This window comes from Mobula birostris, chromosome 28 (assembly GCF_030028105.1).
Source record: "Mobula birostris isolate sMobBir1 chromosome 28, sMobBir1.hap1, whole genome shotgun sequence".
NCBI lineage: Eukaryota > Metazoa > Chordata > Chondrichthyes > Myliobatiformes > Myliobatidae > Mobula > Mobula birostris.
In genome coordinates, this window is record NC_092397.1 from 13,901,475 (window position 1) to 13,919,141 (window position 17,667).

General features: G+C 46.4%; 1 protein-coding gene across 1 annotated transcript; it reads right to left on the reverse strand.

Annotated features, from left to right (window-relative positions):
- Positions 1 to 12,017: 12,017 nt before the first annotated feature.
- LOC140188934 (probable G-protein coupled receptor 139) lies at positions 12,018 to 17,442 on the reverse strand. Its single transcript, XM_072245585.1, has 2 exons — positions 17,337 to 17,442; positions 12,018 to 12,919 (listed from the first exon to the last, which is right to left on the reverse strand). Exons 1-2 carry the CDS (start codon positions 17,440 to 17,442, stop codon positions 12,018 to 12,020), a joined length of 1,008 nt encoding a protein of 335 aa, XP_072101686.1.
- Between the last annotated feature and the right edge of the window lie 225 nt (positions 17,443 to 17,667).

Here is a 17,667-nt window from a genome sequence, read left to right on the forward strand (position 1 = left end):
CTGCGTATTTGTCTCATAGCGCAGTTTCATTTTAAGGTGGAGTTGTACTTTCTATTGTAAGTCTAGCATTGGAGAGTGAAGACCTTACTAAAGTACAAAAACCTCAATGATTGAGTAAAGTTGCTGTCGTTCGGTGGTTTAATACAGGATCGACCTTATTGAATCTTCGTTCAGAAATAGTGACCTGCATCTGGGATAACCCTGTAAGATCAGGAGGTTTTGTGTAGTGTTCATTCTCCAGGAAAAGATCAATTACTTTAAGCCATTTTATTTCCTTCGTCGTGAATCCTTTGGACAGAATCAACAGTAACATCACGTCCTCGAAGAAATTCGTTTCCAGAGAAGTCTCTCCTTATTGACGTGTAAATCACTTGGATTTCAGAATTTACAATTTTAAGACTGTGTTTGAATTTACCACTTTAAGACTGTTTGTATTTACCATTTTAAGAACTGTTCCAGAGTTGCCATGTAGCAGTTAACTTACGGTTAGGTTAGTCGTTTGAATACTTTTCGCTATTGTTGAGCAGAGTTTAATAAATATGATTGTTTGTTTATGAAGCCTGACTCAATTCTACATGAATTGTTGCTGATGATGTAACAGAACTACCTCAGCTTACCCATAGTACTCTATTTTTCTAAGATCCATGTAGCCATCCAGGAGTCTCTTAAAAGTCCCTGTCGTTTCAACCTCCACCACCGCTGCAGGCAGCCCATTCCACGCACTCGCTATTCTCTGCGTTTTAAAAAAAAACAACTTACACCTGACATCTCCTCTGTACCGACTTTCAAACAGATTAAAACTATGTCCTCTCGTGCTAGCAATTTAGTCATAGTCATAGTCATACTTTATTGATCCCGGGGGATATTGGATTTGGGTTACAGTTGCTCCATAAATAATAAATAGTAATAAAACCATAAATGGTAATATGTAAATTATGCCAGGAACTAAGTCCAGGACCAGCCTATTGGCTCAGGGTGTCTGACCCTCCACGGGAGGAGTTGTAAAGTTTGATGGCCACAGGCAAGAATGACTTCCTATGACGTTCTGTGTTGTATCTCGGTGGAATGAGTCTCTGGCTGAATGTACTCCTGTGCCCAACCAGTACATTATGTAGTGGATGGGAGACATTGTCCAAGATGGCATGCAACTTGGACAGCATCCCCTTTTAAGACACCACCGTCAGAGAGTCCAGTTCCATCCCCACAACGTCACTGGCCTTACGAATGAGTTTGTTGATTCTGTTGGTGTCTGCTACCCTCTGCCTGCTGCCCCAGCACACAACAGCAAACATGATAGCACTGGCCACCACAGACTCGTAGAACATCCTCAGCATCGTCCGGCAGATGTTAAAGGACCTCAGTCTCCTCAGGAAGTAGAGACAGCTCCGATCGCTCTTGTAGACGGCCTCAGTGTTCTTTGAGCAGTCCAGTTTATTGTCAATTCGTATCCCCAGTTATTTGTAATCCTCCACCATGTCCACCCTGACCCCCTGTTTGGAAACAGGGGCCACCGGTACCTTAGCTCTCCTCAGGTCTACCACCGGCTCCTTAGTCTTTTTTAACATTAAACTACAGATAATTCTGCTCACACCATGTGACAAAGTTTCCTACCGTAGCCCTGTACTCAGCCTCATATCCCTTGCTGATGCATCCAACTATGGCAGAGTCATCAGAAAACTTCTGAAGATGACAAGACTCTGTGCAGTAGTTGAAGTCCGAGGTGTAAATGGTGAAGAGAAAGGGAGACAAGACGGTTCTCTGTGGAGCCCCAGGTCTGCTGATCACTCTGTCGGACACACACTGTTGTAAGCACATGTACTGTGGACTGCCAGTCAGGTAATCAAGAATCCATGACACCAGGAAAGCATCCACCTGCATCGCTGTCAGCTTCTCCCCCAGCAGAGCAGGGCAGATGGTGTTGAACGCACTGGAGAAGTCAAAAAACATGAGTCTCACAGTGCTTGCTGTCTTGTCCAGGTGGGCGTAGACACAGTTCAGCAGGTAGACGATGGCATCCTCAGCTCCTAGTCGGGGAAGGTAGGTGAACTGGAGGGGGTCTAAGTGTGGCCTGACCATAGGCTGGAGCAACTCCAGAACAAGTCTCTCCAGGGTCTTCATGATGTGGGAGGTCAATGTCACTGGTCTGTAGTCATTGAGGCCGCTGTGGCGCGGCGTCTTCGGCACAGGTACGAGGCAGGACGTCTTCCTCAGGCTCAGGTTGAATACATGGTGAAGTACTCCACTTAGCTGAGGGGCACAGGCTTTGAGCACCCTGGTACTGACACCAACCGGTCCTGCAACCTTGCATGGGTTGGGATGTTTCAGCTGAGTTCTCACCTGTTCAGCTGTGAAGCCCACAGTGGTGATTTCATGTGGGGAAGGTGTATAGTCATGAGAGCAGAGTGGGGGACTGTTAGGAGGGGTAGGAGGGGAGAGTGCAATATGCGTTGGTTGGTGCCAGACAACAGATGACCCATGTGGGGGATGGGCAGGGGCCACAATGTCAAATCTGTTAAAGAACAGGTTAAGTTCGTTGGTCCTGTCCACACTGCCTTCAGTTCCTCTGTTGCTAGTTTGCCGGAACCCAGTGATGGTCCTCATCCCCCTCCAGACCTCTGTCATGTTGTACTGCTGGAGTTCCCACTCAAGCTTCCTCCTGTACCTGTCTTTAGCCTCCCTGAACCTAGCTTTCAGGTCCCTCTGTATTGCCCTCAACTCGTCCTGATTTCCATCTTTCAGTCCTGGGAAAAAAAAGAAAAAAACACTGACTATCCACACGATCAATGCCTCTCCTAATCTACTACACTTCTATACAGTCACCTGTTATCCTCCGTCCCTCCAAGGAGAAAAGTCTGAGTTCACTAAAAATATTCTCATAAGACATGCTCCCCAATCGCGGCAACATCCTTGTAATTCTCCTCTGCGTCCTGTCAATGGTTTCCACGTCCTTCCTGTACTCAGGTGACCAGAATTGAGCACAGTACTACAAGTGGGGTCTGACCAGGGTCCAAAAGAGCTGCTCTTGGCTGTTAAACTCAATCCCACGATTGATGAAGACTAATGCACCGTATGCCTTCTTAACCTCAGAGTCAAACTGCGTAACAGCTTTGCGTGACCTATGGACTCGGGCCCCAAGATCCCTCTGATCCTCCACACAGCCAAGAGTCGTCCCATTAATGCTATATTCTGGCATCATATTTGATCTACCAAAAATAAACACCTCACACTTAATTCGTTGAATCCCATCAGCCATTTCTGAGCCCAGATTTGCATCCTATCAATGTCCCGTTGTAAACCCATACAGACCGCCACACTAACCACTGCACCCCCAACATTTGTGTCATCAGCAAATCTACTAACCCCTCCCTCCACTTCCTCATCCAGGTCATTTATAAAAATCGCAAAGAGTAGTTGTTCTAGAACAGATCCCTAAGGCACACTAGTGGTCACGGTCCTCCATGCAGAACATGACCAGTGTACAATTACGCTTTGCCTTCTATGGGCAAGCCAGCTCTGGATCCACAAACCAAATATCCTTTGGATCCCATGGATCCCATGCCTCCTTATTCTCTCAATAAGCCTTGCAAGGCGTACCTTGTCAAAATCCTTGTTAAAATCCATATACACTACGACGGCTCGACTTCAACAATATTCACAGTTACATCCTCAAAATAATTAATCAGGCTCGTAAGGCAAGACATGCTTTTGACAAAGCCATGCTGACTATTCCTAATCATATTATGCCTCTCCAAATGTTCGGAAATCCTACCTCGCTGTCATGGTCCGGATCGGGGTCCCTTTAAATTTACCTTGTTTATGTTACGATCCGGACCGTTGATTCCCTGTTTTTCCGTGTCCCTTGGCTTTGGTGATTAGAGGCAATTAACGCTTGGCTGAACCGATAGTTTATAGTCTGCGGCTTTCAGCCATTCGTCACGGGAGTGTCTGCAAAGTTACGGCGTGCCAGTGACATCTGGCCGGAGCAAGCCTTGTCCCCGCCCGAAGCGAGTGCCGGTAATTCGCCTTTCCTCACCGGAGCAACCCTGTCCAGTTACCTCGCCAAAGCGAGCCTGCAAAGTTTCCTCACCGAGGTAGGTCCGTCAGTTAACCCGCCGGAGGGAATCAAGAACCGCTGTCTACTATTCCGGGGCCGAGTCGAGAGCTCGCCACTACCCAGAGGCTCCAAGTCAAGTCTTGGCTCCGGCGGCATTCTAGTACCAAGTCAAGTCCTGTTCCTGGAGACATTCAAGCACCAAGTCAAGTCCTTTCCCTCGCGGCATTCAAGCCACAAGTCAAGTCCTTTCCCTGGCGGCATTCAAGCACCAAGTCAAGTCCTTTCCCTGGCAGCTTCCCACTTCTGAGTCAAGTCCTGGCCCTGGCGGTCTGTGATTCCTGTCCCACCGCCTTGTCTGAATACCTACTCTGCCCCTCTCGCCTCCAGCCCTCGTCTGCAGCCCGTGCCTGCACTTCGGTCTAGTTCCATCGCCGGAGCTAGATACGTGCTGTCTGGTGTTCATTCGTGTTGGTCTTGTCTTGTCTTGTCCTCGTCTCCGTGGGGTAAGTCTGGCTGTCTTGCCGTTTCCCCGCCGGGAGTCGTGTCTTGTCTTGTCTTGTCTTGTCCTCGCCTCCGCGGGGTAAGTCAGGCCAACTTGCCGTTGCCCCGCGGAGGGACATGAGTCCCGGCCCTATGCCCTGTACCCAAGCTGGGGTCCCGACTCTGTGTTCTGTGTATGTGTCCATGGTTCCATGTACCTGCTCCCCGAGACCGAGTCTCTGTGCTCCCATGTTCTTCCTCTCCCTAGCGCATGTCATGTCCTTGCCTGGTTCTGGGGTCAGAGTCCGAGGCAGGATCCAGGTACTGGGTCCTTGCCCAGTCTCTGGCTCGGAGTCCATTCCCTAGCCTCTTCATGTCTCCTCTAGTTCTGGGAGCCGATTCCGAGTCCAAGCCCAGACCCTTGGTCCCAGCCTGGTCGTAGTCCTGAGTCCTTGTCCAGTTCGCTCTTTCCTGCTCCTGCCTTGCTCTCCGGGTATCAAACAATAAACTAAATCTAAGTAACCTCCCAAGATGTGTCTTGCATTTGGGTCCACCCTTGCTCCCAAAGCCCCCGCCTTTGTGACATTCTCAGGATCTTCTCCACCAACTTACCAACCTCTGACGTAAGACTCGCTGGACTATAATTTCCTGGGCTATCCCAACTCCCTTTGTTGAATAAGGGAACGACATCTGCAACCATCCTATCCTCTGAAAAATTCCCGTCTTGACTTATGATTCAAGGATATTCATCAGAGTCTCAGCAAACTCCTCCCTCGCTTTTCAGAGTAGCCTGGGGTACATCCCGTACGGTGTCGGTGACTTATCCAACTATATGCTTTCCAAAAGCTCCAGCTCTGTCTTAATGGGGACGATGGGAGCGGATCCAAATGCAAGACATCAACACTGAAGTTCTTAGAAGAGGACTTGGTGTGTCAAGCAAGCAAGGGAAGTGGGGAAGAAACGATGCTGGATATGACACAGGCCCTAGACGAGGCTAGGATAGAGGGTCTGGTCTAGGACATAGAAACATAGAAACAAAGAAAATAGGTGCAGGAGTAGGCCATTCAGCCCTTCGTGCCTGCACCGCCATTCAGTATGATCATGGCTGATTATCCAACTCAAAACCCTGTACCAGCCTTCCCTCCATACCCCCTGATCCCTGTAGCCAAAAGGGCCATATCTAACTCCATCTTAAGTATAGCCAATGAACTGACCTCAACTGTTTCCTGTGGCAGAGAATTCCACAGATTCGCACTCTCTGTGTGAAGAAGTTTTTTTTTTTTTCATCTCGGTCCTAAAAGGCTTCCCCTATATCCTTAAACTGTGACCCCTTGTTCTGGACTTCCCCAACATCGGGAACAATCTTTCTGCATCTAGCCTGTCCAATCCCTTTAGAATTTTATACGTTTCAATCAGATCCCCCCTCAATCTTCTAAATTCCAGCGAATATAAGCCTAGTCGATCCAGTCTTTCCTCATATGAAAATCCTGCCATCCCGGGAGTCAATCTGGTGAACCTTCTCTGTACTCCCTCTATGGCAAGGATGTTTTTCCTCAGATTAGGGGATCAAAACAGCACACAATACTCCAAGTGTGGTCTCATTAAGGCCTTGTACAACTGTAGTAGTACCTTCCTCCTCCTGTACACGAATCTTCTTACTATGAATGACAGCATACCACTCGCCTTTTTCACCGGCTGCTGTACCTGCATGCCCACTTCCAACGACTGGTGTACAATGACACCCAGGTCTCGTTGCACCTCCCCTTTTCCCAATCGTCCGCAAACTTGGGGATACTGCATGTAATTCCCTCGTCTAAATCATTAATATATATTATAAACAATTGGGGTCCCAGCACTGCGCCTTGCGGTACCCCACTAGTCACTGCCTGCCATTCTGAAAAGTCCCGTTTATTCCCACTCTTTGCTTCCTCTCTGCCAACCAATTCTCTATCCACATCAATACCATACCCACAATACCGTGAGCTTTAAATTTGCACACTAATCTTCTGTGTGGGACCTTGTCAAAAGACTTTTGAAAATCTAAATTTACCACATCGACTGGTTCTCCCCTATCCACTCTACTACTTACATCTTCAAAAAATTCTATGAGATTCGTTATGCATGATTTTCCTTTCACAAATCCACGCTATCTTTGTCCGCTCATTTCACTGCTTTCCAAATGTGCTGTTATCACATTTTTGATAACTGACTCTAGAATCTTCCCCACCACCGATGTCAGGCTAGCCGGTCTATCACTCCCTGGTTTCTCTCTCTTTTTTTTTTAAAAAAAGCGGGGTACATTAGTCCCCCTCCAATCCTCAGGAACTAATCCAGAATCGAAGGATTTTTGAAAAATTATCATTGATGCATCCACTATTTCTTGGGCTACTTCCTTAAGCACTCTGGGATGCAGACCATCTGGCCCTAGGGATTTATCTGCCTTTAATCTCTTCAATTTACTTAACACCATTTTCCTACTAATATGTATTTCCCTCAGTTCATCCAACTCACTAGACCCTCGCTTGAGATAATCTGCTCAGCAAGTATTTCATTGTGTTGTCTGTCAACTGCTTTATATTCAATTATGTTGCACACATTTATCAATAATCCACAACAGGTTCGTGAAATATCATGGAATTCCGAACATTTGCTAACGCGTTACTGGCAGTCGATGGTTTGAACATGGCACCTAACTCAGTCAATCGTTCATATACAAATACGGACAATGAATTGGTAGAATGTTCGCGGGCTGTTTCAACAGAATATTTGCAAATGCAGTGCAGCTGCTACAAGACCAAAAATACAGAAACACGATCATCCTATTATTGATTCCAAACCGTTGGTAGTACGCTCCCTGAAATGAGCGAGGTCCTCAATGAATAGTTCTTCTCCGTGTTCACCAATAAGAGGGAACTTGATGATGGTGAGGACAATATGAGTGAAGTTGACGTTCTGGAATATGTTGATATTAAGGGAGAGGGGGTGTCGGAGTTATTAAAATACATTAGCACGGATAAGTTCCCGGGGCCTGACGGAATATTCCCCAGGCTGATCCACGAGGCGAGGGAAGAGATTGTTGAGCCTCTGGCGAGGATCCTTATGTCCTCGTTGTCCACGGGAATGGTATCCGAGGATTGGAGAGAGGCGAATGTTGACATCTCGTTCAAAAAAAGATAGTAGGGATAGTCCGAGTAATTATAGACCAGTGAGCCTTACGTCTGTCGTGGGAAAGCTATTGGAAACAATTCTTAGAGATAGGATCTCTGGGCATTTAGAGAATCATGGTCTGATCAGGAACAGTCAGCATAGCTTTGTGAAGGGCAGATCGTGTATAACAAGCCTGATAGTGTTCTTTGAGGAGGTGACCAGGCATATAGATCAGGGTAGTGCAGTGGATGTGATCTATATGGATTTTAGTAAGGCATTTGACAAGGTTCCACACGGTAGGCTTATTGAGAAAGTCAGAAGGCATGGGATCCAGGGAAGTATGGCTAGGTGGATTCAAAATTGGCTTGTCTGCAGAAGGCAGAGGGTCGTGGTGGAGGGAGTACATTCAGATTGGAGGATTGTGAATAGTGGTGTCCCACACGGATCTGTTCTGGGAGCTCTACTTTTCGTGATTTTTATTAACAACCTGGATGTGGGGTTAGAAGGGAGGGTTGGCAAGTTTGCAGATGACACAAAGGTTTCTGGTGCTGTAGATAGAGTACAGGATATTCAAAGATTGCATCGAGACATTGATAGGATGCAGAAGTGGGCTGAGAAGTAGCAGATGGAGTTCAACCCGGAGAAGTGTGAGGTGGTACACTTTGGAAGGACAAAGTCCAAGGCAGAGTACAAAGTAAATGGCAAGATACTTGGTAGTGTGGAGGAGCAGAGGGATCTCAGGGTACATGTCTACAGATCACTGAAAGTTGTCTCATGGGTAGATAGGGTAGTTAAGAAAGTTTATGAGGTATTATCTTTCATAAGTCGAGGGATAGAGTTTAAGAGTCGTAATGTAATGATGCAGCTCTATAAAACTCTAGTTAGGCCACACTTGGAGTACTGTGTCCAGTTCTGGTCGCCTCACTATAGGAAGGATATGGAAGCATTGGAAATGGTACAGAAGAGATTTACCAGGATGACGCTTGGTTTAGAGTGTATGCATTATGATCAGAGATTAGGGGAGCTAGGGCTTTACTCTTTGGGAGAACGACGATGAGAGGAGACATGATCGAGGTGTACAAGATAATAAGAGGAACAGACAGAGTGGATAGCCGGCACCTCTTCCCCAGGGCACCACTGCCCAATACAAGAGGACATGGCTTTAAGGTAAGGGGTGGGAAGTTCAAGGGGGATTTTAGAAGAAGGAATTTTTTTTACTCAGAGAGTAGTTGATGCGTGAAGTGCACTGCCTGAGTCAGTGGTCGAGGCACAGATACCGGTGAAGTTTAATAGACTACTAGACAGGTGTATGGAGGAATTTAAGGTGGGGGCTTATATGTGACGCAGGGTTTGAGGGTCGGCACAACATTGTGGGCCGAAAAGCCTGTACTGTGCTGTACAATGCTATGTCTATGTCTATATCGATACTTTTATAAAGACGGCATGATAGCCACTATATTTCATTAGAGTTTGAAGAGATGTGTTATGTCCACAAGTACACTCAAAAACTGTCAATTGATGTACCGTGGAGAGCATTCTGACAGGCTGCTTCACTGTCTGGTATGGGGGGCTATTGTACAGGACCGAACGAAGCTGCAGAGGGTTGTACATTTAGTCAGTTCCATCTTGGGTAGAAGCCTACTAAATACCCAAGGAGCAGTGTCTCAGAAAGGCAGCATCTATTATTAAGGACCTTCAGCACCCAAGGCATGCCCGTTTTTCACTGTTACCATTAGGTCGGAGATACAGAAACCTGAAAGCACACACTCAGTGATTCATTAATAGCTTCTTCCCCTCTGCCATCCGATTCCTAAATTGGCATCGGACCCCTGGACATCATCTGACTTGTTCTGATATATAGTATTTAAGTTTTTTGCACAATTTCTCATATATTCAATATATGTATACTGAGGTTTATTGATTGATTGATTGATTGATTATTCCTTTTTTATTCTATATTATGTTTTGCATTAAACTGCGACTACTAATTATCAAATTTCACGTCACATGCCGTTGATAATAACCCTGATTCTGATTCGTCCACCTGCAGGTTCAGACTTACCCTTCATAATAACCAGGGGAAAACCTCCAGAATTATAATCCGTAAATCTATCTCAATGAAACCCCACTAATCTCGCTAGGCTCATTTCCCACTAACATCTCAAGTATGTCCCCTCCCTGGTGGACCATTTACATGCTGTTTCTGTAAACCATCATAGATACACCTGACAAATAATCCCCCGTCCAAGCCTCAGGTGGTAAGGAGGTGCAAGTCATTCTGGAGAGAAGATTAACCAACTAGTGTATTCTATTGTTTGACATCAGTCAATAACCTGCTGACATGTCCATTTCCCTCTCTTACTGGCTATTGTGACGGGATGACTTCGAGCTGGTGACATTCTGCCTAATCAGCAGTGCGGCTCCTCAACCTCTTTTAGCTCCCTCTGGACTCTCTAAATCATCTAAATCCTGGAATGTTTAGATACCAGTCCTGACTCTCTCTCAACCAGATATCTGCAACGGATGAATCACCGTGCCATGTATAAATGCAGGATCTGGGTATGTCTGCCTTAACAGTTTTCCCCCTACACTGAAATAAACTCACTTTTGCCGTTCGGTGCCACTGTGCTCATTATGGTGACCCCATCTTGACTTCCTTTAGGTTTGCTTTGACCTCATCTCTACCTTCCACCAATGCAACCTACTGACCTGTAGCTCTGGACACCAACATATCCTCCAGATGCCACTTGATAAAAATCATCAGGGTGGCTTCAGCAAGATTCCCTGTGAGAATATAATTTCAGTGTAATCCATCCTCCTTATACCGGAAACCCCAATGATGGGTGTTCCTGATGTCTCATTCGCTCACTATCCTTCGCGACCTCAGCCCTGGAGATGTCTCCTTCTCGAGCTCACTCCTTCACAGTCTCATTCACTCTCACTATCTCTCTCCCCCCCCCACCCCTCTCTCCTACCGCGATGTCTGCTTCTCTCGCTTTCCCTCACGCCCACCCTCGCGCACGCTCTCACCCTCCTGCTCACTCTCGCGCCCTCTCCCTCAGGCTCTCCATCTTGCGCGCTCTTCCTCGCGCCCCCTTTCTCGCGAAGTCTCAGTCACTTTCTCTCTCTCCCACCGTCAAACGTGACGCTGTCTCCTTCTCACGCTCACTCCTTCACGATATCTCATTCTCTCTCTGTCTCTCTGTCTCGCTCTGTCTCTGTCTCTCTCTGTCTCTCTGTCTCTCTGTCTCTCTGTCTCTCTGTCTCTCTCTCTCTCTCTCTCTCTCTATCTCTCCCACTCCTCTCTCCGAACGCGACGTCTGCTTCTCCGGCCTTCCTGCGCTCTCTCTCCCTCGTGGTCACTCTCGCGCCCTCTCCCCCAGGCTCTCTACCTTCCGCGCTCTTCCCCGCGCCCCCTTTCTCGCCAGGTCTCATTCACTTTCTCTCCTTCCCACCGTCAAACCTGGCGCTGTCTCCTTCTCACGCTCACTCCTTCACGATGTCTCACTTGCTCCCACTATCTCTATATTTTGACCTCTCTCTCTCTCTCCCTTTTCTCCATCTATCTTTCTCCCCCATTCTCTCTCTCTCTCTCTCTCTCTCCCTTTTCTCCATCTTTCTCTCTCTACCCCATTCTCTCTCTCTCTCTCTGTTTCTCTATCATTATATTCCTCACAGAGCTACGAGTGAAAGTAATGTTAATTTGTCTTCAATTGTAAAAAAAAAATCTCTGTTACATAGCGATAGTTCAAGGTGGCAATGAGAAGGGACAACTCCAGGTAGAGAAGGAGGAGAAAAGAGGTTGAAGGAAAAGACGGGTTGTGACGGAAGCAGGAGTGGTTGATACAGTCGAAAATATTATCCAAGATCAGGCAGTTTTGTCAGAACCTGGAAGCAGGGGAAACAGGTTCGTCTCGAGCTTCATTTTAACATGGCGGGACGTGAGATGCAAAGGGGATTTCTCTGGGAATATGAAGCCAGCGATGCCATCGGGATCAGCTTTAAACAGCTGTTTTGTCAAACTAAGCAACACACACATAATAGAAAGGAGTAAACAGTTGTCAGGTTTCTGATGAAGGGTGTCGGCCCGAAACGTCGACTATTTACTCTTTTCCATAGATGCTGCCAGACCTGCTGAGTTCCTGCAGCATTTTCTGTGAGAAACGTCATCAGGGTCTGATTTTGTGTTTGTTGTCTTGAATTGCGACCATCTGCAGATTTTCTCGTATTTGTTTTGTAACTCTGTTCATCACATTGTTACCATTTACCCACAAGTGGGGAGCTAGAATAGGGCGTATGAAGGCAGCTAAATTGTAATACCGTACAGCATTTATTTCTAACGTTTCATTAGTTTCAAAATCAGATTCCCTGGGTATTTCACCGCATTCTTTAGTTCCTCTCGGAATTTGCTCTGAGTCAGGACGTAAATACACGTGTTGGTGTAGGAACTGAGAACCTGCAGCATTATCGATGTTTGGTCTGTGACGTAACGGGGATCCGTGACAGAACGAACATAACTGTTTGTAATCCGTCTATAGATAGAGAATACCACCATTGTTCCCCATAACAATATGAAACTACCGGTGATGCTGAACAGCAAAACGATGGATTTGCGTCGGTTCTCCATCTCCCGGTCCTTGTCATTCTCTCCACTCTTTTGTCCCCGGAGCCCCCTGCGGGCTCGACTGGCCGCTAGAATCCGCCTGACAGTCAGAATATTGAACAGCAACATCAGAATGAAAGGGACGCAAGGGTAGAAAATGCGGTGAAAAATCTCAAATGCGGCCCATGAGGGAGATTTTCTGAAGCTCGGTGTGAAAACACAATACCAGGAAACACCATCAATTATTTTTCCAGCCCCGTACACAAAGCCCCAGGGGACAGTCTCCAAACAGGCCAGCACACTCACTGTCCCGATAACCACAGCCGCCGTTCTCTCGGTGCAATATTTTGTTTTCAGCTTCTCATAGCAAATAGCCACAAATCGATCGACGGTGAAAGCGACAGTCAGCCAGACTGAGGTCGCAGTGCTCGCAAACATCAGCCACCTGACGAGTCTGCATACAGCAGTGATGAGCAGGAATGATCGGGGAAAATAAATCTCAGCAGTCCACTTCAGCAGCGGATTCGAAATAACGACCAGGAGATCGGCCGCTGCCATTCCCACAAGGTAGAGAGTGATACATTTGGAAAGACCGCACTTTCCTCGGGACAGGATCACAATCGCCACCAAGTTCGCTGGAAGAGAGACAGGGAACAGCAGTTTGAGAAATTCCAAACAGAATGCAATTCTGCAGTTCGAGCGGATCCTGTAATATTTCCACTTAATTGTGCCATTTAGTGGTGGGAGGGCCGAGAGAGGCTGCAAGTTGAGAAAATATTGATTAGAAACCAGTGCAGCAAGTTCAGGGGATCCTGTGATATTTCCACTTAATTGTTGAATTTAGCGGTGGGAAGCCGAGAGAGGGTACAACTGAGAAGATATTGATTATAAGCCAGTGCAGCGGGTTCAGGGAATCCTGTGATGTTTCCACGTTATTGTCGAATTTAGCGGTGGGAGTGTCGAGAGAGCGCGCAGAGCTGGCGGAGACAGAGAAGTTTACACAGTAAAATAATTTGATTACGGATTACTTACTGTGACCGAAATGTGAAATGTCAGCGGAAAGTTAAAACTGAGTAACTACCTCCTCAGAGTCAATACTGGAGGGAACATTTTCTACCGGTGCCTTCCGCGTCTCGTCGGACGCTGATGGCGAGATTCCTCCATTAGACAATCATGGCGATCACTGTCAGCGACAGAACTGTCGAAGGACGGAACAAAAACAGGAAATGCTGGAAATGCTAATTCGGGTAAAACAGAATATGTGGAAAAACAGTTAAAACATGTCTCCTCAGAAGTGTCCTCAGATAGACCCCAGACACGTGTGTTAAATGCTTTCTCGTTCTGTACAAGCTGCTTGGGGTTTCGTGTTTATTGTGTTGTCCATCAACTGCTTTATATTCAGTGATATTGCGCACAGTTATTAAAAATCCACAACAGGTCCGTGAAACATCATGGAACTCCTGACATTTTCTAACGCGTTACTGCCAGTCGATTGATTGAGCACCGCACCGAACTCAGTCAATCGCTCGTATACAAATACGGACAAGATTGTGCGCGGTGTGTTTCAACACAATATTTGCAAATGCAGTTCAGCTGCTACAAGACCAAAAATACAGAAACAAGAACATCCCATTATTGATCCCAAACCGTTCGTAGAACGCTGCCTGACCCACTCAGTTCCACAGATGTTGGCAGAATCCCTCAATTCCTGTAGCCGTTTATTTCAGATCCTGATCCCAGAATCCATATCCCCGGTGTTTCCATTCCAACCCTGAAATACGGAATACTAGAACTGGTATGTGGCAGTGATAGGAACAATTACAACATTGGAAGTAAATATTATTTCCCACCAACAGCAGCTGACACTGCGACTTACCGGGAATTCCAAAGGCTGAAATAAAGGGATAGTAAATGTCTCGTATCCGCCAGATGACTGGATACACCATTTCATGAGAATCTGTGATTCGTGTTGCTCCTGAATTCACAGCTCCGGCAGATACCGAGCTGATGCTTCACATCAACCCTGATTTATACAGAAGCTCAGTCTCCAGAGATACGGTTATACTCCTCAGTAAGTTTCTCAGTTACAGGTACTACAACGAGCAATTTGATTCAACACCATTGTCTCTGATGTACATATACTGTATACATGAAAATTCTGTGGCATTACCTCAGTAGTGTCTCTGGTGGAAATAGGCTGGTAGCTTTAACTACAAGGACTGAATCTTGTCACGGAGCAGCTACATTTAGAGATTTCATTTTGTTGTCTATTTATTCAGTATTCGACGAAGACGAGCGACGCTGTTCTAATCCTGCCTTCTTTTTTTCTGTAGTTTCCCATTTTGATCTGTCCTTCAGTCATTCAGCTTCATCCTGGTCAATAAGGATACAATAGAGAAAAATGTCGGGATGGAAACGATCAATTGACCACGTTACTGATGTAGAAACACGAGAAAATCTGCAGATGCTGGAAATCCAAGGGAACACATTAGAATTCTGCTGAGTTCCTGCAGCATTTTGTGTTTGAAGTTTCTGATGCAGTAGTCTTTTATACACATCTTAAATTTGACATGGTCAAAAGGTAATTGGACAGAAATGTGTTCTTGTGCAACAGAATGGAAGACCGGTAAAATAATAAAAATAGTACTCGGAATTGGAAGAACAATAAATGCAGGACGAGTAAAAGTGAACGAGAAAACGACTAGCGTGAGATACAGAGAGAAAGAGAGAGAGAGAGAGAGAGAGACAGACAGACAGACAGACAGAGAGAGAGAGAGAGACAAACAGACAGAGAGAGAGACAGACAGAGAGAGAGAGAGAGACAGACAGACAGACAGACAGAAAGACAGAAAAAGAGATAGAGTGAGAGAGACAGAGAGAGAGAGCGCGATAGAGAGTTGGAAAAAGCGAGAGAGAGAAGGGAACAGAGAGAGAGAGAGAGAGAGACAGAGAGAGAGAGGGGGAGAGGGGAAGAGAGAGAGAGAGAGAGAGAGAGAGAGAGAGAGACACAGAGAGAGAGAGAGAGACAGAGAGAGGGAACAGGCTGTGTGACACTGTCGGATCTGTGGTGCCCTCCAAAACTGAGATCGGCTTGTTAAATGGATGATTCGTATTATTTTGATTTCTGTACTGCGAGGTACAAAATGAACACCCTGCATTCATTGATGTTCACTCAGGAGAAGGACCTGGAGGAAAGCGAGATCAGGAAGCGGGTATGGTGACATTCTCAGACCTGTTGAACCTAAGGAAGAGCTGTTGTTGGGTCTCTCAAAGTGTATTAAGGTGGGCATATACTTTGGGGGAATTAGTCCACTGGGGGACACTGACCACATGAGGGCAAACACACAGGTCGAACTGACACCATGGTCAACACACACACAGTGAGCTGACAGGACTGTTCCTGTGCTGTTCTGTTCACTGTAAATTGCTCAATGACTTGAGAAGAATGGGCAAAGGATCAAAGGATCATGTAATGAAATTCTTATTTTTACACTGACTGTGGTTCTCATCTGGGGCACACTGCCTGCAGGGGTGATGGGAATAGCCAATTAAATTGTTCATAGTGGAACTGGACAGGTCCTTCCGGGGAAATAACCCGCTGAGCTGTGGGAACAGAACTGGGAATGGGACAGTGGAATGTTGTACTATAGACTTGATGCTCTATAGTATAGAATTGATGGGTTGAATGTTCTAGGGCATCCCCCGATGATCCTGTGTCCACTAATGATCCAGAACATTCGGTCTGGCCTCCATGAACCATCTAATTTACCTGGGTGTACAAGGTATTTCTTTCTGTAATAATGAGGCACTCTGTAAAAACACTGGCAGTGCATTCCATGCCCACTGAGATGCCAGAGCACAACACTGGTCAGTGAGAGTACGAAGCAGTACACGACTCTAATACAAGGACAGAAATTTATGAAAATATATTAGTATTGATCCAGAGCAGGGCAGAATAGGGGAACAGACATCACCACAACCCCAGCACTGTTTTTTTGGTGCCACAGATTTCAAGCACCAGCCCATTGGCTCTACAGATAAAGGCATGAAAACCCCAGATTGCACTGTAAGTTCACAGCCGAACGCAGACCACACTCATCCCGTTGCGTACACCAGCCACCTGCAAAACTGCAAGAACACTGACCTGCACAAACCAGCTCTGGACTGCATGCACACTGCCCACTTTAGCTCCAGCAATGCACAGCAGGGAGGCGGACAAGTAGAAACCAAAAATGTCCTGCAGGAACACAGACTGCTGCAACTCAGCATGGTGAGGAAGGCCAGGCTGAATCTTTGGTATAAACATGCCCTTCATAAGAGACTGTCCAAGAACAGTCAGTAGTGGACTACAGGGACAAAGTACTTCACAATATCCAGACATTCACTTCCACGACACAGAACATTAAAACGCTCAGCACTGTGCAGTGAGCGCAGAGACATGTACACACCCGGCACTCCACCGTTAAACTCTAGTACTATCCCAGCAATTCAAGGACAGAGACCTGCACAACCCTAATAATGAACTGCATTTCATGGACTCTATCTACCCCCTCCCTCCCAGTGGGCATCTTTCAGGATGGACCGGAGAATTGATAAAGTGGCATCTTGAGATGCTGTGTGTTTCCATTTCCAACTGTTTTTAAAATGCCAGCAGGAAAAAGTGGAACAGAAATGTAGGCAGGTTGCAGGAAAGATGTAATAGCAACAGAGTAGTGTGTGACTATAATTTCCCCAATATTGAATGGAATTCATTGAGTGTGGAAGTTTTGAGGAGCAGAATTTCCTGGCATCCTGGAACGATTTACCGGCATTTACAGCCAATACTCCCCAGTTTCAGCAGATTTACTATGTTGTGTAAAACTTAGACAAACTTCTGTGGGTGTATAGTGGAGAATATCCTGACTGGATACATCATGGTCTGGTATGGAGGAACCAATGACAATGTAAGGAATAGGAAATGAAAAGTCAAGATGCGAATACTGTTGTTTTCATGTTCCTCCGAGATTTGCTGACGAGCCAAGATACAAATGGACAGTCATCGTTTGGTTTTACCGAATCGTTTCCAGCCGGGTGGGTCCAGCCGTTTGCCATTGCTCCGAGTGGGGAATTCTGTCTCTTCGTGCCCAGCTGAGTGATTGCCGGCCGTTTGCCGCTTCATAACCTACTCCGTGCCCAGACTAGAACCGTCTGTTGTTGTTTAGTTTCGGCTTCTCGTATACAGCTGAGAAGATCCGGCCGTTTGCGGCTACTCCGGGATGGGTATTCTATATCTTCGTTGTCCAAGTCCAAGTCCAAGTCCATGCTCTGAGTTCCAGGTAAGTCCAAGTCCAGGCTCTGTGCTCCAGTCCACGTCCAAGTCCAGGCTCATTGTTCCAGTCCAACT

What these genes read in the sequence shown, in the direction of transcription:
- LOC140188934 (XM_072245585.1), bottom strand. Translation starts at nt 17,442, where the DNA reads ATGAAGCGGCAAACGGCCGGCAATCACTCAGCTGGGCACGAAGAGACA. An exon ending in ACCCGGCTGGAAACGATTCG is followed by an intron (nt 12,920 to 17,336) that starts GTAAAACCAAAC and finishes TCTCTCTTCCAG; the next exon opens with CGAACTTGGTGGCGATTGTG.